This window comes from Gouania willdenowi, chromosome 15 (genome assembly GCF_900634775.1).
Source record: "Gouania willdenowi chromosome 15, fGouWil2.1, whole genome shotgun sequence".
NCBI lineage: Eukaryota > Metazoa > Chordata > Actinopteri > Blenniiformes > Gobiesocidae > Gouania > Gouania willdenowi.
In genome coordinates this window covers 28,354,406-28,380,844 of record NC_041058.1, presented here as the reverse complement: position 1 = coordinate 28,380,844, position 26,439 = coordinate 28,354,406, and the positions used below count along the sequence as shown (strand labels likewise).

Sequence of the window (26,439 nt, the reverse complement as noted above, 5' to 3'; positions counted from 1 at the left end):
AATTAAAATCGGAGTGAATCGGCAACTTAATCTGGATTTAAGTTTAATTCGGAATTAAATTTGCATTAGGAATTACGTTTTTAGAAGGCCAGTTTATTCTCAATTACAGAGCAAATAAAGCCCCCATGTAAACTTGTCCATTGTGCTGCAGCACTGTGCAATGACCTATTGTGATCATTACTATGAACTAAGGGTGTAACAATACATGTATTTGTATTGAACTGTTTCGGTACAGGACGTTTGGTTCGGGTACAGGGTTGTGCACGGGTGAGTTTCTGGAATGGAACGGAAGTTGCGTGTTTACTTCCGCCTGCAGCCCGTATACGTCATGGCTAACGCTAGCGAGAAACCTGAGCTGGAGGAACCTCCCCTGTCGCTTAAGTCTCCTGCTTAGGAACACTTTGGCTTCCGGGTGAAATACTGCAACTGAAAAAGTCAAGTGGATAAAAGGGCAGTGAGATCGGGTATGTTTCTCGTAAAACGATGAACATGCTAACTCACTTGAAACGGCACCACCCGAGTGAGAATATCACTGCGACAAGAAAGAAAATGTCCTTCGTGCAAACGCAGCTGACTTCGGCATTCAAGCAGTTTCTGCCTAGCAATTCAGATCTGTCCAAAGCTATAAAAACCCATCGGGGTCTTTATAGCAGTGGATAAAAGCTGTTAAGTTGTGAGGAGCTTAAATAATATTTTATGTATTTTTTGTTTGAGAATATTATTACCAGGCAGCACTTTACTTTCATGCTTTACGCCACTGCATCCGATACTTTGAATTGTACTTATTTCATGGTATTGATGGCCTCTCAGTTGTAGAAACCCAAGTAAGAAATACGTACTAATTACTTATAGTGTTGTTTGGTGCATGATAAGAGTACATGAACAAAAGCAAGTCAGCAATACAAAATGAAAATAGAATTTATATGGTTTAAATTTAAAAAATAATTTAGTTTCCTTTGCACATCAATTTATGTTTAACTAATATAAATAATCAATTTAGGATAACAAATCCACTGTCTTTAAAAAAAAAAAAGGATAAAATACAATAAACAGGAACTGATTCCTTGAGGAGACTATATTTGTATGCATTTTATGGGTGACGTCACTGGTGTTTTATGAGGTTAGATGTGATCCCTCCTTTGTATGTATATAATTTGTAAATATTGTTTGTACATTGTAAATTAAAAAAAAAAATTAAAAAAAGACAAGTTCGTGCGGGGAAAAAACATAAAAAGTGTTCTGTCCTTTGGCTCCTATAGCTGGTGACAGCGCTTGCACAGTGGATCTCCTATTGCTTTACCGTCTCTACCTCGTTTAAAGAGAAATTAGTTCCAAATGGGACTTTTGTAGTTTGTTTTTTTTAGCAAAATTAGTGATGTCACTGACCCCGCTGCGGTAGGCTCGCCTCTCGGGCCCGGTTCTTCTGCCATGTGCTGTCTCATGTTTGTGACTGTTAGCCGTCCAGGCGAGACAGAACTTTAGCTTGTTTGTTTTGAAGTGAGTTTCTGTCGTGGAGCTGTCTTCATGGAGTTTCCTCTGCCGGTAGAAACACACAAACAGCCAATCAGCTACAGACGGGCGGACCTAGCATGCAGAAACATATCTCCGGACGTCACCAGTAACAGGCAAACAGCCAATCATTCAGCAGCTGTGGATTTCGGTTGCCATATTGGTTTGTTTTCAAGTGAATAGCGTGCAGTGAGCTTAGACTGTGTAGTGAGAAGCCGGGAGGAGAGTAGTGGCAGCCGCTATGTAGCGGAAACTGGCACCGGTAGTATCGTAATCCATGGTAGTACCGTCATGTTGAATTTCTAGCATAGTAGGAACAATTACAAATTACAATTTGGCACCGTGTGTATCGTGCAACTATAAAACACACTGTTCTCAAGTTGATATTTGGGCCTCACAAGGTTTCAACTGGTGATTCTGAAAGTTGGTTAATTTTATACACAGCAAACTGCAGTCCCTGCTTCCCTTACTCAGTTCCAGCAAAGTGGTTGAACTAATGGAACAGCCACAACCTTTGACTGTGGACTTTTGAGTACGGAGGCAAATAACTTATAGGTTTGTGTTCCTATTGAGACATGCTCTTGATTGCCATGGGCCTGGGCTGCAGATTTGATAGTGTTAAATCATCTTAAACAAGAACACCCAGACTGCAAATTCTCCACCAAGTGCCAAATATATTTTTTTTACCAGATAATCTTTTATCTCAATCAGTGTTCCTGATATTGGTACAATGATCATTCACACTTTAAAGGAGCAAATTCACCACATCAATTTTTCAAATTTAATCTTTTTTTAAATTGTTGTCAAAAAGTGCTTTTAATGTAATCCTGCCAACAGAAAGTAAATAAACGGTGATGAAAGCATTACCTCCTGGCGTTGTAATTAGCATGAAATCTGTCCTTTTCAGACTGTCAATATTTGTTTTTGAAAAATTCACTTTTAATGTCAATTGTGTGTGTGTTACAGAGGCACACAACTCAGCTTAGAGAGGAGCTTCTTAAGCTGCCTTTCCCCGATGGCCTAGAGCACGACACTGACGAGTTCTCAGAGAAGAGCGCCACACACATGCTCAAAGATCTGTCCAGTCAGGAATCAGAGAAGCCGGGCAGCAGTCAGGAGGGCCAGCTATGAGCCAACCAGCTCAAACACTTCCAGCATCTCCAGTTCCCCTCATCCTCAGTATTCTGACTCATGGAAAGACTGGATGGCTGCGTCTGGAAGCCACCCCTATGTTGATATTTGTATGTAAAGATCACATGATGAAGAGCTAAGGGGGTGGAAGGAAGTGCCTCGAGGCAACCAGACAAACTCTTAACTATGCTATGCCCTTATTGAAGAGACAAAATTTGTATTTACCTGTAAAAGAGTGTAAACATTTTGTGCTTTTTTTCCAGTTGTTAGATAACCACTGATTGGTATGTTATTAAACTGTTTATGTATCATAACTGCAGAGGAAATCTCAGATTATATAAGGGAAACTACCTTTTGAATGGAATGTTAAATTAATGTTAATTTTCTTTTGGGTTTTTTCTGACTATTGGAACAAGTTCAAGGGTTATATTGTTCAAGGAAACTATTAAATCTAAACACACAGGTAACAGAGTTTAAAGAGTCAAGCCCTTCCAGTCATTTGTTGCTCCATCTGACTCTAGGATCATATCATATCTACGCCAATAAAGGTTGGAATGGACATTCTAAAATGCTGTTATCCCTTTTCCACCCTCGAAAATTAAACTGCACCATGCTCTGAAAAAAATGTTGTGGCTGCTTTCCATCAACATAACAACAGATCGTAATACTGGATATGTACATAATAATGGGAGAGAAAGGTCAAGCTGCAGCCAGAGCCCCTACAACCCATGCCCATACGATGCCACGGTGGCTGTGGAGACCGATGGCACTTTTAAAGTACCAGTAACTGGAAGGGAAACTAAGTAATAATGGGAGCAATACAAACAATGCACTAGAAACAAGAAATTATCTAAAAATAGAAAAGTAATACAAATAAATAAATAAAATATTTTGAATTAAATAGGCTGTACAGTTCACAAGACTAGTAAATAAATGTAACCATACACAAATCTTTAAAATATGTACCTTCAAAACACAAAAGTTAAAAAGTTTGTTTTTGAAAAAAGATGAGACAAGACGGCCAGCAACAACATTTACTGGCATTAACGTAAAACATTCTCACTTAACATACATATGACGCTACATCGGACTGTACAGTGGAGTAGTGGTTAGCCCCACAGCTACAAGACCTGGGTTCCTTTCCTGGTCGGCCCACATCTGGGCTTTTCATTGTGGAGTTTGCACGTTCTCCCTATACATGCATGGGTACTCCAGCTTCCTCCCACCATTCAAAAACAAGCTTGGGTTAATTGGTCGCTCTAAATTGCCTGAAAGTGTGAGCGTCAATGCTCGTCTGCCTCTTGGTGTCAGTCCTGCATTTGGCTGGCGACCAGTCCAGGGTGTGGACCGTCTCTCGCACGTTGATAGCTGGGATATGCTCCAGTGACCCACAACCCTGAAAATAATAAGCGGTTGAAAATAAATGGATGGACACCACACTACAGCCTCTTGAAAAACGCAGTCCACATTTCTTCTGAGTTTTTCAATATGTTTGTATTCTCTGTCGTCCCTCCTAGCTCATGTCTTTTTACATAATGAGCAATTTCTCACTGATCAAATGAAAAAATTGCAATTGGTAAAAGAAATTTTTTACTGAGACTGTCATAAACAAGTCACAATCTCCTTATGTTTGAAGCATTCCTCAAGTCATACTTAAGTCCATATTTCAATATTTCTGTGGCTCTGTCAAGAGAAACTGAACAAAAGGACACTAAGGAAGGGTAAGAAACATTTTATTATAGGGAGGATATAAAAGGGAGAGCAGTGTTAAACCTAAGTGAGGGGTGGTGTGGGAGGGGGGAGGGAGCAGGGTGGAGAAACTCCATGCATGAAATGGAAAGGGTGGGGAAGAATTTATTATTTTAAAGTGAGAGTGAGATTCGAAGTTGTAGTAGAACATATTGTGCTTATGTGCTTGTTGTTTTTTTTTTTTCAGTAACGGGGTAATCTAATTACTTTTTACGCCATTACAACGCCGTTATCGTTACTGAACGTTCAATGCGGTGCGTTCCATGTATTGATTGAATAAACTGTGATCCGAAAGCATCCCCGGATCTTACTCAGCTGTAGTGAGGTGGTGGGTTAAAAACAAGGTAAGCGATTATGATTGACTAAGGCCCGCACCACCCTCCCTGGAAGACCCCACCAGGACCAGCCCAGCCAGCTGGCCAGGCACGCCGGATCCCAAGAGCGAGCCCCCGGGCCGAGCCCGGAGGGTGGGACCACCACTTCCACCCTCCTGAGCTATTGCATCACATACACATGTATATATACATAGGTTGGTGGGTAGTTTCACACATTTGGGCCTGTCAGGTGGGGGCCCGGCCCCTCTGTTGATGGCTGGGCCGCCGTGTAGAGTGCAAATACATCAGGATGGTCGGGCTTAGCGGGGTGGTGGGTCTCTGGGGGCGTGGGGGGAATGTTGCTCGGAGCTCTCTTTGCGGGGTCTTTCCGGGCAGTGCCGGCCTGGCGGGGCGTGGGGGCGCAGCCGGGCACCAGCCACATCCCCCAGCGGCCAGGGGGTGACCCCCGCAGCCCCAGGGCGGCCCACCCCGCCAAAGCAGGGAGCGGCCGAGCAGGAGAGAGGCCAGTGCCAGCACAGGCACCACGATACAACGTCCTATATTTGGAGGCGGCCCCGGCCCTCCCAACGAGCGAGGACGCCACCAACCGCCCAAGCAGGGCCATCCCGCCAGCCACGGACCGATAGGCAAGCTAACCTAAGCACCCCCAGCCAGACGCCGCCACCCCACACCCCTTCCCACGGAGGTCACCCTCGATCACCCACATGCCGACACAAGACACCCCCCCCCCCCGACGCCAGCACAGCTCAGAGGACAGCGGGCCCCAAGCCACCAGCCCCACCCCGCCAAAGGCAGGGTGCACCCTAGGGAACCAAGCCAAAGCGCCCAGATGGGCCGGCGGAGCAACCCACAGCATTACCCCGCCACTCAACAACCCAGGACGCAAGCGCCGCCCCCAAACAGAGAAACACGCAGGCCCCCAGCCCCAAGGGCCACTCAGATGTGCACGGAGGGGGCAGGAAAGCAACATCAAACAGCCGAAGGACCACGAGAACACCCGAAAGGGACGCACGCTCGTGCAGAGGCACCCAAAACACCCCGGCAAGCCACCCAGGTCAAGGCCATCCCACTGAATTTCTAGAAAATGAGGAAATAAACCGACAAGATCATGCTTACATGTCAGTGGAATATCCAATCATGCCTGTTATATACATACTTCCAAAAATCCATAAAAAATATACAGACGTGCCCCCTGGCCGACCAATTGTATCTGCTATTGGCTCTTCAACTGAGAAAATCTCAGCTTTTGTTTTTTTTTTTTTTTTCAAAATATGTTTATTGGATTTTTGCTTTCAAAAACACAAGATATAATAGAACAGCAAAAACAAAAGCAGATCAAACAGAGAACAAACTAACAACAAAAAAAAAAAAACAAAAAAAAAAAAACAAACATTCCGGCTCAGTTTAGACAGGCGGGATAGTCGAACGCAGAGAAGAGAAAGATGCAGTTAAACATACTGTAGGGGTTGTCTTAGAGGTTCACACAGCACCTCTATAAAAAAGGGTGGAAATATCCATACCAATGTACGACATAAAAGGGTCCCAGATTTTGTGAAACACATCATCTTTACCATGTAATTTGCAGGTTAAGTAGTCCAGAGACACGTATTCCAGTACTGTCCGATGCCACTGATCTTTGCATGGCGCTTTATCCAAAATCCAGTTCAGAAGGACACATTTCCTCGCACAAAATGTAAGCATTCTATAAAGTCTCCTTTCATATTTTCCAGTGATAGTGACATCAGATATTCCAAGTAACATGGTCAATGGATTACACTCTGTAGTAACAGAAAGTGAAAATATTTTCCCTAGTTCACATTTTACAACATACCAAAAATATTGTATTTTTGTACAGGCCCAATAACAATGTGTAAGAGTGCCCACTTCAATCTTACATTTGGGGCATAACGGAGAAAGGTCAGAATTAAATTTATGACGTAGGGAGGGAGAGATATGAACACGATGTAAAATTTTAAATTGTAGAGCTTTTACTCGATTACAGACACTTAGGGAGTTAGCATTACTCCATACATCGTCCCAATCCTCATTACTAATTTCCATCCCCAATTCTTTCTCCCACAGCCCTCGCAAATGGGAAATGTTAGTGTTTGAATACTCTTTAAGTATGTTATAAGATGACTTAATAGAGGTTTTAAACTTGGGTAAGAATATTTGCTTTTCAAAGTCAGAAACAGATTGGTCCGACAGTAATGAAGTTTTCTTTTGAACATAATCTCTCACTTGCAAATAGCGGAAAAAATCCTGTCTCTTGATGTGATATTTATCAACCATTTGGTCAAAGGACAGCATAGAGGGTCCGTCCATTAAGTTTGAGAGAATAGAGATCCCTTTAGATTCCCAAACCCGAAATCCATAGTCAGTCGTTCCCGGTGGAAAGAGAGGGTTATCACACAGAGGTGTAAATAAAGAAGTCAGTTGAGATCGCCCTTCCAATTTTTGAACTATTTTCCATGCCTTTACAGTGAGAATTGAAAGTGGATTACTGCAGGACAACTTCAGATTTTTTAACTTTTTAAGAAATAACAAATTCTTCAAAGGGAATTTGGACATGGAGCCCTCTATATCCAGCCAGAGAGAGACAGGATTTTGAACCCAGTCAGCTGCAGCACGCATGTGAGCACTGAGCTGATATTTCCTTATGTCTGGGAGGTCGAGGCCTCCTTTTGAGGATGGAAGGCATAGTGTGGAGATTTTTAAACGTGGTTTCCTTCCAGCCCAGATGAATGAGCTCATCCATCCATTCAAAGTTTTTATTGTCTTATGTGTGAAAAGAATTGGGATCATCTGAATCGGATATAACAGTCGGGGCAGGACATTCATCTTTAGGAGCGAGACACGGCCCAACCAGGAAAGGGGCAAATTTTTCCATCTCTCAAAGTCCATTTTAATACGATCAAAGAGGGGAATAAAATTACATTTATACATTCTATCAAAATTGGGTACTACTTTGATCCCTAAATATTTAAATCCTTCTGGTGACCACGTGAAAGGGAATGGAGAGGGGATTTTAGGTTTTTCTTTTAAAGTGCCCAAAGGCATAACCTCTGATTTGTTAAAATTTATTTTGTATCCTGAGATGGCACTGAATCTACTGATGGTCTCAACAAGAGAGGGAATGGACACCTCAGGCCTAGTCAAGAAAATAAGGACATCATCCGCGTACAAAGTAATCTTATGATGCCTCTCACCGATAGCTATACCGTGTATGTCCGTATTGACTCGCACAGCTTCCGCTAAAGGCTCGATGGCTAAGGCAAAAAGCAGCGGGGAGAGGGGACAGCCCTGGCGTGTACCCCTCCGAACCTGAAAGCTGGGAGACCGCAGACCGTTTGTTAGGACCGCCGAGCAGGGGCTACTATAGAGAAGCTTAATCCAATTTATAAATGTGCTACCCAAACCAAATTTATTTAAGGTGTAAAACAGAAAAGGCCATTCGACACGATCAAATGCCTTTTCAGCATCAAGAGAGGCAACCAGACCATGCATTGACTTTTGTTGAAAAATTTGTATCACGTTCAGCAACCTACGCATGTTATTGTATGAATTGCGGCCCCTAATGAAACCTGTTTGGTCTTGGTTGATAAGCAAGGGGAGTAGTCCTTCCAGACGTTTTGCTAGCACCTTCGAGAGAATTTTCAAATCGACATTTAATAGAGAGATTGGCCGATACGAAGCACAATCTTCAGGTGGTTTTTCCTTTTTGAGAATTAGTGAAATATTGGCTTCCCTCAAAGACGCAGGCAATAGGCCTTTTACAAATGAATCATTATACATATTTAGAAGTGGATCTACTAATACATCTAAAAATTCTTTATAGAATTCGGAACTGAGTCCGTCAGGTCCTGCCGCCTTCCCAGACTGTAATCCTTTAATAGCATCCAAAACTTCTTTCCTAGATATTGGAGAGTCTAAGGAAGATTTTTGATCCTCTGTTAATGTAGGAAGATCGAGATGTGAGAAAAAGCTATCCATTAAACCAGAATTATTAGTATGCAACTGTGAATTATATAGTGTCTCATAGAAATTTCTAAATGTATCATTAATTTTTGCTGTGTCAAAAAATTGCATGCCATTTACATCTTTAATTGAAGAAATATTTTGAGAGTCTGCCTTTTTTTTTGTTAAATAGGCCAAATATCTGCCTGGCTTATCGCCATGTTCATATAATTTTTGTTTAGCGAATCTCATTTTCCGTTCTGCTTCATTTGTTAACAAACAGTCTAGTGCGGATCGAAGAGCAGAGATCTCTTTGAGTTTGCCATTTGAAGATTTAATGAGGTAGTCTTGTTCAGCTTTCTTTAATTTAGATTCTAATATAATTCTCTGTTCTGTTTGTCTTCGTCGTTTACTTTTAGTGTAGGAGGTAATTAGGCCTCTGGAGTAAGCTTTAGATGTCTCCCATAACAATGATGGGTTGTCTGTGGACGCTGCATTGATTGAAAAAAACTGTTTGAATTCCTCCACAAAAAATGAAGCAAATTTTTTATCATATAATATTGAGGAATCGAAATGCCACCTACTGGTCCGATCAGACATACCCCCAATACTACACTCAATAAAGACGGCAGCGTGGTCAGATATAACTATACTACCTATAGAACTTGATGTGATAGATGGCAATAAGGATTTGGGCACAAAAAAATAGTCTATCCGAGTATAGCATGTATGTACCTTTGAAAAAAAAGTAAATTCCTTATCTGTCAGGTGTTGTGCCCTCCACACATCTACAAATGCCAGCTCTTCGCATAGCTTTGAAATTAATTTAGCTTGGGGTAGTAAGTGTTGCTTACCTGCTGGGGATTTGTCCATTAGTGGATTTAAATGGCAATTAAAATCTCCCCCAACAACTAAATTCCTAATATTAAGATTAACTAATTTTGTGAAAGCAGAAACCACGTAGCCCCCCGGTTGTCCAGGGGGGCAGTACAAACTCATAAATGCAACTTCCTCTCCATATAAGATGCCCCTCACAATCACATAACGCCCTCCTGTGTCCTTAATACAGTCTGCCAGTATAAAAGGCACATTTTTCTTGATTAGAATTGCTACACCCCTACTCCTGGATGAGAAAGAGGAGGAATAAACATATCGAAAGACACCCTGCTGTAATTTAGCATGTTCTTTATCATCTAAGTGTGTTTCTTGTAGCAAGGCTATATGAACCTGTTCCCTCCTAAGATAATTCAAGACCTTTCTCCGTTTGATTGGCGTGTGAATGCCATTCACATTCCAAGTACATATTTTCAGTGTCGACATGGTATTAATTTTTCACTTATATAAAACACACATTATTTTAAACACTATCCCATAATATTGTCTATTTGTAAAAGTATTCAACAGAACCGGCCGGAAAAACACATTACGAACACCAAAACAAATGGAAAAGAAAGAAAAACTGCCTAACATTGGCAAAGAACAAAATACACTATTAATCTCCTAATCTGTAGGAGCACAAGTGTAAGGGTTTCCTGGCAACAAGAGTAAGCTCTTATAATAACAAAGAAATAAAAACCTAGCTTACAAAAGGGAGTATTGATATTAGAAATACGACCCACTGTTGTCGAACAAATGCTTACGTATGAATAGTCGTTTCAGTCATTTTAATGCGTGTGAAATATGTCAGCGTGCAGCAGACTGCTACTCACAGAAATACGGAGGTAGCTCACGAGCATCATGGAGACACGTTTTAGTCCGGAGAGTTCTCAACCTCAGATTGTCCCAGAGAGTCCAGGTATTTATCCACATCAGCCGGATTCGAGAAAACTCCGGTGGTCCCACGATGAGTCACCTTGAGTAGGGCGGGGTACAGCATCCTGTATACAGCCCCCACAGACTTCAACCGTTTCTTCACCATATCGAAACCTTTACGTTTACGAACCACCGCGGCTGAGAAATCTTGAAAAATCATCACTGTTGCATCGCCATGTTTCAGTGGCTGCTTCTTCTTACTTTTCTCCCACGACGCGGTCATAATTTTTTGCTTATCCTGGTAGTTGTGAAGTCTCACCACGACCGGACGCGGTCTCTGGTCCCGGGCTGTGAGCGGTCCTGTGCGGTGTGCTCTCTCCACTTTGATGCGGCCCGTCTTCGTCTCGATATTCAAAAGTTTGGGGAGCCAACTCTCAAAAAACAGCGTGGGATCGCCGCCCTCCGCCCGCTCCGGGATATTAAGAATTCGGATGTTCTTGCGTCTGCCTCGGTTCTCCAGACTATCGGCGTATTCCTCCAGCTGTGCCACCTTTTTCTCCAGCGACTTAACCATGGTGTGTATGGGCGCAGAGGCATCCTCTATGGCCGAGATCCGCGTCTCGGCCTCGTTAATGCGCGTCTCGTGACTCTGCAGCTGTTCCTGCTGAGACTGCAGGAGCTGGGATATTGGCTCAAACTTGTCTTCAAAAACTTTAGTCAGGTTTGCTGTTACGGCGCGAATCACCTCCTGAAGTGCCGGAGTCATAGCCTCTGTGTCGCTAGCAGGAATGTTAGCCTCTTCATTAGCCTCACTATTGGAAGCTCCAGCTGCGTCAGACACAGGGCTTTTATTGCGTAGCCTGCCGTCAGACTGCCTTAAAAAGTAGCTATTGATGCTCATTGTAAGTTTAGGCAATGCAAAAATTACAGTCTTGCTGCTAATAAGTGGGTTTTAAGATACAAATTGTAAAATTCTGCGCTGGTACTCCCAAGCCCGACTTTACTTCACGCCGCCATTTTGAAAACCCCTCCTCAGCTTTTGTTGACAACACACCTTTGGTTATCTCACTGCCATCATATGTTAAAGATTCCATGGAATTTTTAAAGTTACTACAAAGAAATTTCAGAACATTTTTTAGTGACCATGGACATCGAATCATTGTATACACGTCTCGTTTCAGGGTGGACTTAGTGCCTCTGAATTCTTTCTGAACCCACGTACCCACCGTACGCACCACCTGCATTGTTGAACTCATTAATCTAGTTCTAACCTCCAATTATTTTATGTTTCAATCTGATTTTTACCTTCAGTTGTCCGGCACCAGCAAGGGCTCCAAAATGGCTCCAAGCTTTGCCTCCCTCTTAGTTGGACATTTTGAACACATCATCATCTTCAATGAGAGTTTGAACCCACACCTTGTGAACATCATGAACTGGAAGAGGTACATCGATGATATTTTTTTCATCTGGAAAGGCTCTGTTCAACAACTTAAAGAGTTCCACAGCTTTGTAAACACAAACAATTATCACCTTAAATTCACCATGGAACACAGTGCCAATCAAATGAAATTCTTAGACATTCTTACGTATAAATAGGGTAACACACTTGGCTCTAACCTATTCAGAAAGAGTACTGACAGGAACTCAATTCTTCATGGCGCTCTTTTCACCCAGTGCCCTTGAAAAAGAGCTTACGTGATGCAGTCAGAGTGAGAGGATCCACTCCACAGGCCTCCTGCCCTAAATGCCGTTTTTTCTACATTTCTACTGATTAAACCCCAGCTACCTCGGTGATTTTTGTTTCCAACTATGTCCGGAGCTGATAGGAAAAGTTATTTATGAGAAACATCGAAGAAATCACGCACTAAAGCAAAAAAAAAACCGACACACATGGCCAGCATGGATGCGAATTCGGATAATGGCGACAGCGTGTCGGCGGAGGAAAATGTTGCAACCGCTATTGCCCAGAATGTTACGGAGAAACTCAGTGCCCTCATGGAGCAGAAGTTTGCCGAGCTGCAGTCCACTTTGGACAGAATGGGGAACCGCATTGAGGACAACGTTAAAAGGATAACTGAGGCTGAGAGCCGCATTTCCGTAGGCGATGACCGCACCACGTCCCTGGAGAACCGAGTCGCTGAACTTGAACAAAAAGTTAAGTTCTTAACTGACCGAACCGAGGACAGTGAAAATAGGAGCCGCAGAGAGAATATAAGAGTCATCGGTCTCAAAGAAGGTACAGAAGGTCGACAGGCAATTAAGTTTTTTGAAACCTGGCTCCCAAATACGTTCGGACTGGAGACCAAGCGAGGGACGGTTAAGATTGACAGGGCGCACAGAGCCCTTGGGCCGCCGAAGACAAATTACAACAGACCTGTCATTATTAAACTTCACAACTTTTAATGACAAACAGCGGACTCTTACAGCGGCCAGAGAAAAAGGTGAGCTCACCTACCAGGGGAGCAAAGTTTACATCCGCCAGGATTTCTCGGGGCAGGTGAGGGATGCCAGGCGGCAGTTCAACGGGACGTGTGAGCGGCTTATCCGAAGGGGAATACGATTCCAAATGCGCTATCCGGCCACCTTATACTTCACTTTCAACGGAGAGGAACACTCTTTCAAAAACCGTGAGGAGGCGGACAACTTTCTGAGCAAGAATGGACCCGAATGACTGTGCAGACGGCAGCGCTCCAAGAGACACAATTTCTGACTCCTTCCCCCTCTCTTTATCCGAAGAAGAGAATCACAAGGTGCGTACATGACTGTAAAGACATTAGTTTGCCAGAGCAGGCTTCTTATTGTTATTATTTTCCTTCTCTCATTGCACTTAGCCTACCTATTTAGGCTAAAGGGGAGGTGCTGGGAAGAGCATCTGTTGTGCGCTGTCTGTTTTTTTTTTTTTTTCCCTGTATTTCTTTGTGAAAATGCGCTACATTATACAGACTGGGGTTTCATCATGTTGTTGTTATAAGTCGGCACGGGGCGGGAGGGATGTGGGGAACGGCCTAGTTGTAGGACGGATAAGCCTGCCGCTGATGGGTTTGCGTTCTCTCTGCGGTGGAGAGAGCTCAGCTTCACCTGTCCCAGGGAACTGTTTGCCATTTGGCTGGTTTTTGTTCTTGTTTTAGGGGGTTCTACATCGGGATGCAATCCATCGTTTGGGGATGGGTTGTCACAGACAGTCTTATTAATTCTGTTATTTCTTGCTTATTTGTGCATGTATTTTATTACATTGGTTATGATTTGGCGCTATACAAATAAAGATTGATTGATGATTGATTGATATTACATCCCATTTGTCAACCAAGTGCATTATAACTCCGCTATCTGTGTACTTCTATTTTTTAATTTAATTTTTCATTATTATTATTTTATCCTACTTCTCTCTCTGCTGAATGAGTGATCTTATGGTCGTTTCACTCAATGTGAAAGGTATTAACCATGTCATTAAACGCCAAAAGATTCTAGCTTATCTTTATGAAAGAAAATTGTCAGGTAGCCTTTCTCCAGGAAAGCCACCTTACAGATTTAGAGCATATTAAATTAAGGAGGAGCTGGGTGGGTCAGGTGTTCTACTCCTCATATAACTCAAAAAGTAGGGGGTTGCTGTTCTCCTACATCGCAGCCTGCCTTTCACTCTCGATAAAACCATAAGACCCAGTTTGCAGACACTGGCGGCTGAACCCGACTTTATTAACCAATCATGGTTTGTTGACTATGTCACTACTGAATGGGAGCACTTTATAGCCATAAACAAAACTCCAGATATAAGCCCTTCTGTTCTGTGGGAATCTGGGAAGGCATACATAGGAGGAGTTATTATATCCTACACATCAGCACAGAAAAAAGAGGCTCTTAAGACACAATTAGATTTGGAAAAAAATGTAGCTGACTTAGAAACGTAATTCAAGCAAACTGGTAGTAGTTATCTGAAAAAACAACTTTAAGCTGTCAGATCTGCCTTGAATCAGTTATTAACCAGGAAAGCGGAGACACAAATTTTCTTTGCAAAACACAGATTGTATGAGTCCAGCAATAAACCCGGTAGGTTGCTCGCACGCCTTGCTCGCAATAGAACTGAGTTAAATGTAATCTTTGATAAAAAAAAAATTGGTCTAGGCACCTTAAATTAGCTGATATAAATAAAGTAATGAGATTGTTCTACAAAGACCTCTATAGCTCCGAATGTACATCTCCTGAAGAGACCAGAGCAGAATTTCTGAATAAGATAAGGCTCCCGTCTTTATCCGATGAACAACAGGCTGCTCTGTGTCGGCCGATAAGCAAGGATGAAGTCTCAGAGGCTATATCCACTCTCAGGATGGCAAGGCCCCTGGACCGGACGTTTTCGGGCCTGAATTTCATAAAACATTTGGTAAGATATTGACTGGCCCCCTAACAAACATGTTTTTAGATTCTTTTGGCAGGGTCCGTCTTCCCCCCACCTTAAACCTTGCCAATATTTCTGTAATTTTGAAGAAGGACAAACCACCTGATGTGTGTGGGTCTTATAGGCCTATCAGTCTATCTGTTGATAGTAAGCTGCTCTCAAAACTTCTTGCCAGGCAGTTGGAAGACTTACTTCCGACTCTTGTTAACTCAGACCAGACAGGCTTTGTTCATGGGCGCTTCTCAACTAGCAACGTGAGAAGGCTTTTGAATGTTGTACAGTTTACCTAACAGAAGAAACAGAAAGCTCTGGCCATCTCCCTAGATGCTGAAAAAGCTTTCGACCGGGTCGAATGGGGCTACCTGTTTGATGTACTGGGGAGATTGGGACTAGAGGGGACTTTCTTAAAATGGATCCGAACCATTTATCACTCCCTTTTCCTTTTAAGTGGACTGTTAACGGTTTTACATATCTCGGAATAAAAGTGTCCCCCGATTTGAAGGATATGTTGAAATTAAATTTTACCCCAATTTGCTTATCAACTAAAAAGGATTTGGAGCGTTGGCACAAACTTCCACTGTCTCTGATGGATCGGATTAGTCTCATCAAAAAGAATGTCCTCCCTCGCTTACTATATTCCCTTCAGATGCTCCTCCTGTACATAACTAAGAAAACTAATCAGGATTTAGAAAAAACATTTTCAAAATTTATTTGGCATGGCAAAAAACCAAGGCAGAAGCTCAAGATTTTGCAACTACCCACAGATATGGGTGGCTTCTCTTGCCGAACTTGATATTTTATAACTGGGCCTGTCACGCACGCCATTGCTGGCTATGGCTACATGCATATCTTAAAAGAGAGACTTGTATTGACTCTTGGGCATGCTTCCCGCACTCCCCCTGGAGCTTGGTTACTTGTGATGCAAGCAAGATAAACCCAGAGGTTAAGAGTAACCTTATTATATACAACAGTGTCAGGGTATGGCACGATTTAAATAAATACATGGGAAGGAAAAATATTAAATCTTTGCTCTCCCCTATAACCCATAATCCGGATTTTCTTGCTGGCATTGGCTCATCCGTGTTCTTCTGGCGGGATATAGGGATACAGGTACATACTTCACAGACTTCATATCACCCCCGTCATCTTGCACAAAATGAATTATTCCTTTTCCCCTTTATGTATTAAGTGCTGCACTGATAGGGCAACATACTTTCATTGCTTTTGGGAGTGCAAGATGATCTCCAGATTTTGGACGTTTATTTCCAAGGAGATAAATGGGATTATTAAGATTAAGATTAAGATTAAATCGGGCTTTCGCCTTTAATTGGCCATGTAATGTTAGTACATTATTGGAATTTGTCTTCTGCACTTAACCCATCCCTGAGGAGCAGACGGCAGCCATTTTGCGGCGCCTGGGGAGCTGTTCGGGGTTAAGGGACTTGCTCAACATCCCACAGTGATGGCCCAGGTGAGGCTTGAACCGGCAACCCTCCGATTACAAGCCCAGCGTCCTTAACCACTAGGCCACCACTCACCATTAAATTAAAGATTAATAAAGACCCCGGCGTTTTCCTCCTTGGCCTTCCCTCTAGGGTACTATGCCTTCCTGCTATACATTACAAACTTCTTGAGAAGCTCCTTGTAATTGCCCGGAAATGCATTTTGCACAATTGGATTAGAGATTCTCCACCGAGTGTTACCCTTAAGTACAGAGAGGTGTTTGGCACCTTCCCTCATGAAAGATTACAGGCTGTCTTAAAGGGGAAAGATGATCTGTTTCTAAAGATCTAGACACCTTTTCTAGATTATTTACCTGCAGACCTGAAGAATTTGCTTCTCAAGGGAGGAGTCTTCTCTAAGTGGAAGTCCCTTCCAATGACCTTTACATGATGGTTCTGATGACTGGTTACCCTAAAATGTACATATAGTGGGCTGGAGATATATTAGCACTCTCAAGGCTAACAGTTTATCATCATCATTATTATTATTTTCATTATTCTTTATTTTTGCTTTATTTCTTTACATGCCGCTTCAAACTAATTATTTTTATTATTACCTCTGTAATTTTGTGCTCTTTTATTGTGTGACTGTCTGGGGGAGGGAGGGGGGGTGTTATCTGTTTGATTGTCATTATTTGTATTGTAATTATTCATTATTGTCATGTCATTATTGTAAAATTCAATAAAAAGTATTACAAAAAAAAAAAGAGCTTACCCATCTCACAATTTAATCGCATTCGCCGGATATGTAGTACAGACCCTGACTATCAAACACAAGCAAATTATCTGGCCAGAAGCTCCAAGGAAAGACAATATAAAGACAAATGGGTTTCTAGAGCTCATAAAAAATTTGACTCACTTTCACAAATGGACTGCCTACAACATGTAAAAAATAAAACAACAGATTCCAAAGTCAATTGCATCATTGATAATTCTCCTTTAAGAAAAGACTTCAAACGGATTATTAATAAACTCTGGCATATAATTTAGTCCGACCCAAACTTGAAAGATCTCTCCGAACCCCCTCGCATTGTCTTAAAAAGACCACCCAATTTAAAGAACATGCTGGTAAGAGCGGACTTACCTTCACTCACCCAACCTAGTTTTCTTTCACAAGTACTGGAAGGGAATTATCGCTGTGACCATTGCACTCAATGCAACTTCACCCAAAAAACAAAGATGTTCAAACATCCGAGGATAATATTTCATATCAGAGGGATTATCACATGCAGTACCAGTAACATGATATATATGCTGAAGTGCCCTTGTGGCCTTGCATATTTTGGTAAAACAAGACCTTGAAAGAATAGAATCTCCGAACATCGTTCAAACATTCGTAATTGTGATGAAAGAAGTCCTGTGGCAACCCATTTCACTCAAGCACAACATAATGTCAGTACTCTTAAATACACTGGTATCGAACAAGTCCACTTACCCAAAAGAGGTGGTAACATCAATACTATGTTCATTATAAGCATTCATACTCCGGTGTTATGTTGTCTCTTTTCTAGTGGACCATCACTGCAGTGTTTATTTTGTAATTCACTCATATGTTTCTGTATTTGTAACTGTGGTCACTACACCATATTAAGATTAGTCTAGGACACACCTACATAACAAAGTACAATATTTCCATACAATATTATGGATACCCTGATGTTTGTATGATCATAAATGTAAAATTGTAGCCTAAGAATGTTATATTTATAATTAGTGTAATACATTTTGAAAATATATATATATTATATTTTTCTATATATGTAGTGTATATTTATAGTGTATAAAGTTAATACACATGGTGACTATAAATATATGTAAGATAAATGACACTAACATGTATCATGTGATTAGCCTGTTCAATCATGCATACTATAAAAAAAACAGGTGTGCCTAAAGACTGCAACTCATGTCTGATGAAGGGTGGTCAGCCCGAAACATCACGTTTTGGTGTAAAATAAAACAGAAATTGGGAGCTAACCACGCAGTTGTACGGACCTTTTTTCATAGCATCCTTGGACCTTTTTGATCCAGCACACTGCCTCCAAAAAACAGTATATGATTGTGCTTGATAGAAAGTCCTCCCATTTTTTTCTTAGAATTTTTTCCAAATTCGCTGTCATAAAGTAATGAAGTATTAAAGCGCCATAGAGAGGGTAATTTCTGATTAGAGTCACACTTCAGGGTGAGGGATATGATCGCTAATGATTATAGGATGTATTTTAGAGGAAATCTTATGTGCAACAGAATTATTTGAAAGAAAGAAGTCAATTCGGGAGAAGGATTTATGCAGAGGGGAGAAGAAGGTGTATTCTATTTCAGTTATGTTGTTCAGTCTCCATACGTCTCCTATCCCAAGATCTTCCATGTAATTCATTAATACTTTAGCAGATCGAGATGGTTTTGTATTTGGGCACTTACTGGATCTGTGTAATGATGTGTTGAGTGTCAGATTGAAGTCACCTCCGATGATTACAGATGAATCTGAAAAGAATGGGAGGACTTTCTATTAACAAACGATTCTCTGGAAGTGTCACCGTCCTTACTATGGGAAACCGGCAAGGCTGTCATCAGAGGAAAGAACACAACACCAAATCTGAGATCCATAGTTGGCATGTGACTGTGAGGGTATGCGCCAAATTTGAATGATGTAGGCCACTAGGGGGCGCTACAAATAACGAATATTTATATCTCTTAAATGGCAAGACCAATATTTACCAAATTTGGAGGGTATGATCTTGGGTCCCTCCTGAGGTGATATCTCAAAGTTATTCGCGATTGGTCAAAGTGGGCGTGGCTTATTACATCATATCACATAAATAAATAAACATTTATTTCTGATGAAGTATTATGTTGAGGGCAGTGAAATTTACAGGGTAGATATAGAAGACCACACAGACCATCCATACCAAAAATTGCGCTACTAGGTGGCGCTATAATTGCAAAAACATTTTGGCCTTTAACTTTCACAATTTAATTCACATCTTCATAAAATTTATATCCACATGTTCCCTACATAGATTTGCATCTTCTGACATAGGCCACGCCCACTTCACAGCACATTGCTCTTTGTAAATCACTACATATCAAAAACCTACTTTTTCAAATTCCTCTTTGGGATTTTGTCCAATCGGCATGAAACTTGGCACGTAGAGTCTTCATTTGGACCTGATCTACAGTTCAGCAATAAATTTTGTTCAGGCAAAATATGCGCAAAATATTAACGAGTAAAGTTCTCTAGCCAGCTATTAAAACGCAAACTGTTGCATATATTCGTCAAAATAATTGCTAACACCACCAATTTAGAGATCCTTGGTTGCCATGAGACTGTGGGGGTATGAGCCAAATTTAAAAAAATTAGGCCTCTAGGGGCCACTGCAATTATGAGAAATGTATATCTCCTAAATGGCACAAAGTGGGCGTGGCTAACAACATCATAACAAACATTTATTACTGCTGAATAATTATGTTGAGGGCAGCGAAATTTACAGGGTAGATATAGAAGACCACACAGACCACCCATACCAAAAATTGAGCCACTAGGTGGCGCTATAATTGCAAACACATTTTGGCCTTTAACTTTCACAATTTAATTCACATCTTCATAAAATTAATATCCACATGTTCCCTACATAGATTTGCATCTTCTGACATAGGCCGCGTCCACTCCCACAGCACATTGCTCTTTGTAAGTCACTACATATCAAAAACATACTTTTTTCGAATTACTCCTTGGGGTTTTGTCTAATCGGCATAAAACTTTGCACGTAGAGTCTTCAGTTGGACCTGATCTAAAGTTGATGAAATAATTTTGTTGGCTCAAAATATGCGCGAATATTTACTGAGTAAATTTTTTTAGCTAGCTATAAAAATACATAACTGTTGCATATCCGGGTCAAAATAAATGCTAACAACACCAAGTCTGAGATCCTTTGTTGGCATGTGACTGTAAGGGTATAAGCAAAATTTAAATATTTTACGCCACTAGGGGGCGCTGCAATAATGGAATATATGTATTTCTTAAATGGCAATACCAATTTTTACCAAATTTGGTGGGTATGATCTTGGGTGCCTCCTGAGGCCATATCTCAAATTTATTTGCGATTGGTCAAAGTGGGCATGGCTTATTACATCATAACATATAAACAAACAAACCCTTATTTCAGCTTAAGTAATATGTTGAGGGCTGTGAAATTTACAGGATAACTATAGAAGAGCACACAGATCACCCATACCAAAAAGTGCACCACTAGGTGATGCTAAAATGAGTGCAAACGCATTTTGCCTTGTCACTTTCACACTTTAAATCACATCTTCCAAAACTTCATATCCACCTGTTCACGGCAAATGTCACGTTGGCTTGTGTCCTGCCGCTCGCCACGAGCCCGTCAACCTTTGTGACAAACTTCCACTGTATCCATGAAACCTGTGGGCCGAGTCGTGCGGGAAGGATTGGCCCCCTTTCATAACTGCTTGTAGTTCTAGTTTTAATTGTAATTGGAAAAAATGCCCATCAACATAATCATAATTGCGTTGTAATTGAACATGGATAATTGAATGCGTAATTGTAATTTTAAAATGTAATTGACTCCAACCCTGATTCAAGCTAAAGTTTACATGCACTAGATTTACAACCTTTTAAAATGATTGCAGTAACAAAAGTGGTGAAGTGGTATAGAAGATTCACTGAAAAGATAAAACTAACCTGAAAAAAACCCAGCAAAACACACTGTATTTATTACAAAATATTTATTAACAGCAATTCTAATTAGAAAATCAACTTTTTTACACAAGAATGAGAATGAAGGAGATGCAAATAAAGTTTTCTCAGAGATTTCATCATCAGAGTCATCCCTCTGTTTAGTTCCCTCTGTGCAGATGTTGAGCAAAAGATGGAAAGGAGGTCTTGTATCTCGCGGATGAAAGCTATGTAGATTTGAATGGGGGTACCAAGTGTAAAAATGTAGTATAAAAGTTGTAGCGAACAGATTTTCATTATTTATCTCACTTTTCTCATATTTAGCACATGTTCCTACATTTATCAACATTTAACCACTTAAAGGAAAAAAAAGCATTAAATCTAAATATTTAAATCTTAAATGGTATATGTTATATCTAAATGTTAAATCTATATCTAAATTCAATTCAACTCAATTCAACTTTATTTATATAGCGCAAAATACAACAAAGTCATCTCAAAGCGCCGAACAAAATATAAAGTCCATAGTAAAAAAGAAGAAAGAACCCAACAAGATCCACATGAACAAGCATTTAGCGACAGTGGGAAGAAAAAACTCCTTTTTTTTTATAGGAAGAAATCTCCAGCGGAACCAGGTTCAGAGGTGGCAGCCATCCGCTTCAACTGGTTGGGTTAGTGAACAGAGGGACAAACAGAATATGATAGAAGGATAGTCCATCCGAGTGTTCCAGACTAGTTGAGCCACGAAATCCTATATCTAAACATTAAATCTAAATGTCTAGATTCTTCACCGATGCCTGCCTGGGTGATATGTATGGCTGGTTCTCTCCCGGCGGTGGAGATCGAGTGCATATCACCCAGGCAGGCATTGGTGAAAGGGCGTGTGGGAGCGGCTGTGTGTCTCTCTGCTTGTGTAATGGTTGAGGTTACAAGGGGCGGGGTCAATTAGCATATGTGCGAAATATTTAGGTACAACATTTAGATTTAGATTTAATATTTAGATATAAGATTAAGCATTTAGATATGATATATAACATATATATTTAGATTTAAACATTTAGATTTAACATAGGGGTGGGCGATATGGGAAAAATATCATATCACGATTTTTTCTTTGTGAAATCACGATCTTATCACAATTTTTTTCACTCAAATCATTTAGACTATTTTAAAGTTATTTTAATAAAACCTTCTTAAAATCATCGCCCTAAATGGAAAAAAAAGGAATAAAAGATCATTTAGGACAAGGTAATTACAAGACAAGTTATTTTAATCCCAGTCTTTTTACTTTGTTTAACTAAAGTGGTGTAGCATTAGCATTAGCAACACTTGCTACATAACAAGGCAGCATATCAGTCTAGTGATTTATATTTGTTATTGAGGAAATACAATCATATTAATAAAATCCTACTTTAAGCAGTGTTTGAATGCCTCATTTCACACAGTTTAGACAATCATATTCTTTACAAGATAAAATGTTACTGCTTTGGTTACATTAGGCCTGTGTGATATGGACCAATATTCATCTCTCTATTTTTTTCCTCAATATGACAATAGATGATATAAATTTCATTATTATTATTTTTTTTCAATAGTTTTACAAGAAAAACAATAATGGGTCATTTTTACACTTGGCACCTCATAGATTTGGGTGGGCAGTAGATAAGCAGTATTGTACAAAAGGGGTGGGGGTGCCACCAGGTGACCACAACCAGCCCCCCCTCCTCCTCCTCCTCATGCTTAAGGCCAGCTGATTGGTGTAATGTTCTTTTTATGTCCAGAGACGGTTGCTGTACTGCTTTTTGTCACTGAGAATGTCCTTATTGGCATAGTTGCCCCAGAGATGGTCCTTGTTGCTATTTTTGACTCCTTTAGAAAGTTCTGGAGGGTGGAGCGGATGCTTGACAAGAATAATTGGTTTCCCTCATCAGAGAAATTAACTCCATCTGAAATAAACAGTGCTCGTTTGTAGAATCGCAGGAGAGGATGTTCAACAACGTCTCCTTTGAAACAGACAGACGTCCTCTTGACAAAATGATTGATGGTTTTTCTGTCCCTGATGATCTGGGACAGCTTCCCGTACCTCCAGGATCTGCGTTCATTAATGGAGGAGAAGAGGATCTTCATTGCAGGGAATTTAATGTGCAATTTGGTCAAGTCCTCTTTAATAGTGTAGGCCAGACTATTTGCACTGTTTATGCCCAGGTTGTTTCCTCCGGCGTGAACCAGGAGGATGTCAGGGGGTCCCTGGGTGGAAAGCTGAGCATAAAAACAAGGAAGAACTCCTTCCCACCTCATCCCTCCTTTTCCAAACCAGTGCACGTTGGCATCCAGTCCCAAATTGTCACCAAAAAACTTTAGTGCAGCCTCCTCGCCCCGCCGGATGTAACTGGAGCCGATTATCCACACTTTGTCCTTTCTCTGTGATCTGTAACATAGACATGGAATCAGGTTAGGATTCATGAAAATAAATACAAAAAAGTACTCATCATTGTCGTTTAGCCTGTCCATGTTTTATCATCTTATTAGCTGGAAGTGTGTAGTTCCAGTTACGAGTTAAGCCTCACTTCAGATTGAAAATTCTAATTAAAAGTCAGCTCTGAGATTCTTTTTCTCTCCAATGGCTACAGGTCATTACTTCATACAGTATAAACCAGTGGTTCTCAAACTTTTTTGACTCAAGAACCCCTTTTCTCTTATTTCTGAATCCAAGTACACCCTTTTATCTGACTACAACATTTTATTCAGAACTCTGTGAAAAAACAACTATAAAGCACAATGATGGAAATAATCAGTGATAACACAAATTTGAAAGAATCTCATTTTGAAAATAAATAGAATGAAACAGTATTTAGTGCCTCCTGAATAGATTGATTTCTATAGATTTGACCATTTATGATCATCTCCCTCATCACGTGGGACCAAGACTGACCCTTGTATTTTCAGTTCATGTTCTAATGATTAGAACATGAACTGAAAAAAAAAAAAAAAAAAATTAATATTAATAACTAATCAATATCATTTCTAACATCATTTTGTGTGTTTTTAGTGTCATATTGTTGTTGTTTGTCTGTTTATTTTTTTTTTATTATCCACTATATTTTTCTCTTATTTTGTGTGTCTTTCAGTGTTGGGAACGTTACTTTAAAACAGTAATATTATATCGTAATTATAACTATTAATATTAGTTATAGTTACTCACTAATTGATCCAAAAAGTAACTGAGTTAGTAACTTAATTACTCTATAATAAAAGTAACTCATTAACAAGGAAAGTAACTATTTGCGATACTTAAAAAAAACAAAAACAAAGAAGAAGCAAAAAAAAAATCGTGTGTCATTGTGAGGTGCTTCATTAAATTCTAGTTACTTACAACGGATGTGGAGAAAGTCTTCACTCCTGGATATAAAGTACACTTCACATTCACGTTCTCGCCTTTGACCACAATTAAATTAAAGTAGTATTTGTATCGCCACCTTAAAAATAACAACTTTTCATCGGAATGCTCCATGCTCGTCATCTCTGATTCTTCATCAAATCTGTAGTGGTTGTGTGTGTGCTGCCACATGTGTAAAAACACTGTCTCTGATTGGCTACCATGAAACATGACGCCGTCTTAGCCAATCATAATCGCTCACCTTGTTTTTAACCCACCTCTTCACTATAGCTGCATATGAAGCCAGGGGATCTTTCTGATCACAGTTTATTCAATCAATACATGTAACTCACCGCATTTAATGTTCATTAACATTAACGGAGTTGTAATGGCGTAAAAAGTTTATTAGTTAGATTACCCTGTTACTGAAAAACAAACGGCGCTTCCTAGCGCAGTTAGTTATTTTAAATACTGGTGTATTTGTTGTTGTTTTGTGTGTTAGCTGGTAATAGTAAGTCATTTTCTCTCTTTGTGTGTGTGTGTTTGTTTGTCCTTTTGTATATTTTTCTCATATTTTGTGTGTTATTAATGTCGTTTTGTGAGTTTCCGGTAAAATTTAGTATGATAAATTTTAACTAGAAATAAACCTCATAAAACCCCATTTTTCAATGCTTTCTATTGTTAATTTTACTCTCTCTCAAGTACTCCCTGTAGTGCCATTGCCTACCCCCTAGGGGTACACGTACCCCCCGATGTGAGAAACACTGGTATAAATCATACGTTTTCATTATTTCTCCAACATGTGGAGTCTTTCTGAACTACTACAAAACATTTGGAAGTGAGGCTGGACCATTTTTTAAATAAATATTTACAAAATTATGAAGGAAATAGCTATAAATATTTGATTTTAGCCCCTCCCAAAAAATAAATATAAATAAAAAAAAAAATGAATTCATAAAAAAATGTCTTACCTTTCAAGCTGATGCTGCTGGGCCGTCATTTTTTCATCCAGTTCGTCCAGTTTCCTGTTTCCACTGGTAGAAATGTGGTTTCACCACAAGATGTCGTCTGATCAACACAGTTGTAGAAAATTTGTTTGAAGAGCTCCACAAAAATGGTGCTGTTACTCACAGAGATGATGAGCAACTGAATATAAAAGTGGACTGTGGGGTGGTGTTTAGCTCAGTGGGTTGAGCGCCCGCCCCATAAATGGAGGCTGTAGTTCCTCACCTGCAGCCAGTCCCGGGACCCTTTGCTGCGTGTCATTCCCTGCTCTCCCTTTCCTGTCAAGCAACTGTCATATAAAGGCCACTAGAGCCCAAAAAATCCTTTAAAAAAAAATAAAATAAAAAAAATAAAAATAAAAGTGGACTGTTAGTAATGGACAGTTAGGCTTGTTCCCCAGGCAACCCAACCTCTCATCTGATTGGTCAACACAGTTTTTTCAGCTCAACAATTGCGTTTAAAGGAAAACAAAACATTTCAGAAAACAAAATGACAAATAATTCATTTTAAACAAACAAACAAACAAACAAAGCAGTTATTGCGATTTTACAAAGAAAAAATTTTTTTGGAGGGGGGCAATAAGGAAAAAAAAAAAAATCACAGTTTTTTCTTTGTAAAATCGCAATCACTGTTTTTTTTTTTTTTTTTCAATTCAGATCATTTAGATTATTTTAAAGTTATTTATCAATAAAACAAACCATTTCACCAACTTAAAATATTGCCCTAAATGAAAAAATTGGATACAAGATAATAAAAAATGGTGTAAGCAATTTATCAAACTGGTTCTATGTACAATTTACATCAAACAAAAATGTTGACAAGTTATTTTTAGTGACAGCCTTTTTACTTAGTTTAACTAAAGAAGTGTAGCAATAGCAACACTTGCTACATAACAAGGCAGCAAATCAGTCTAATGATTTTTTTTAAATTTTTTTTTGAGGTAACACTCATGTTAATAAAATCCTACTTTAAGCCGTGTTTCGGACCCCTCATTTCCCACAGTTTGGACAATTACATGCTTTACAAGATAAAACATT

At 40.1% G+C, this 26,439-nt stretch overlaps 2 protein-coding genes across 10 annotated transcripts in view; one reads left to right on the top strand and one right to left on the bottom strand.

The window, feature by feature from the left end:
- birc6 (baculoviral IAP repeat containing 6) overlaps nt 1-3,265 on the top strand; it is a 179,581-nt gene extending 176,316 nt beyond the window's left edge. For all 9 annotated transcript variants that reach the window (XM_028467678.1, XM_028467674.1, XM_028467673.1 and 6 more), the window contains one exon: nt 2,476-3,265. In XM_028467678.1, the coding sequence (XP_028323479.1) occupies nt 2,476-2,640 (165 nt within the window). In that variant the 3' untranslated portion in view covers nt 2,641-3,265. The remainder of the gene's footprint in view (nt 1-2,475) is intronic.
- Nucleotides 3,266-22,761: 19,496 nt separating this feature from the next.
- Nucleotides 22,762-25,552, bottom strand: LOC114476991 (uncharacterized). Its single transcript, XM_028469014.1, has 2 exons — nt 25,369-25,552; nt 22,762-23,449 (listed from the first exon to the last, which is right to left on the bottom strand). The coding sequence occupies exons 1-2, from the start codon at nt 25,395-25,397 to the stop codon at nt 22,762-22,764; spliced, it is 717 nt and encodes a 238-aa protein (XP_028324815.1). The 5' UTR covers nt 25,398-25,552.
- Between the last annotated feature and the right edge of the window lie 887 nt (nt 25,553-26,439).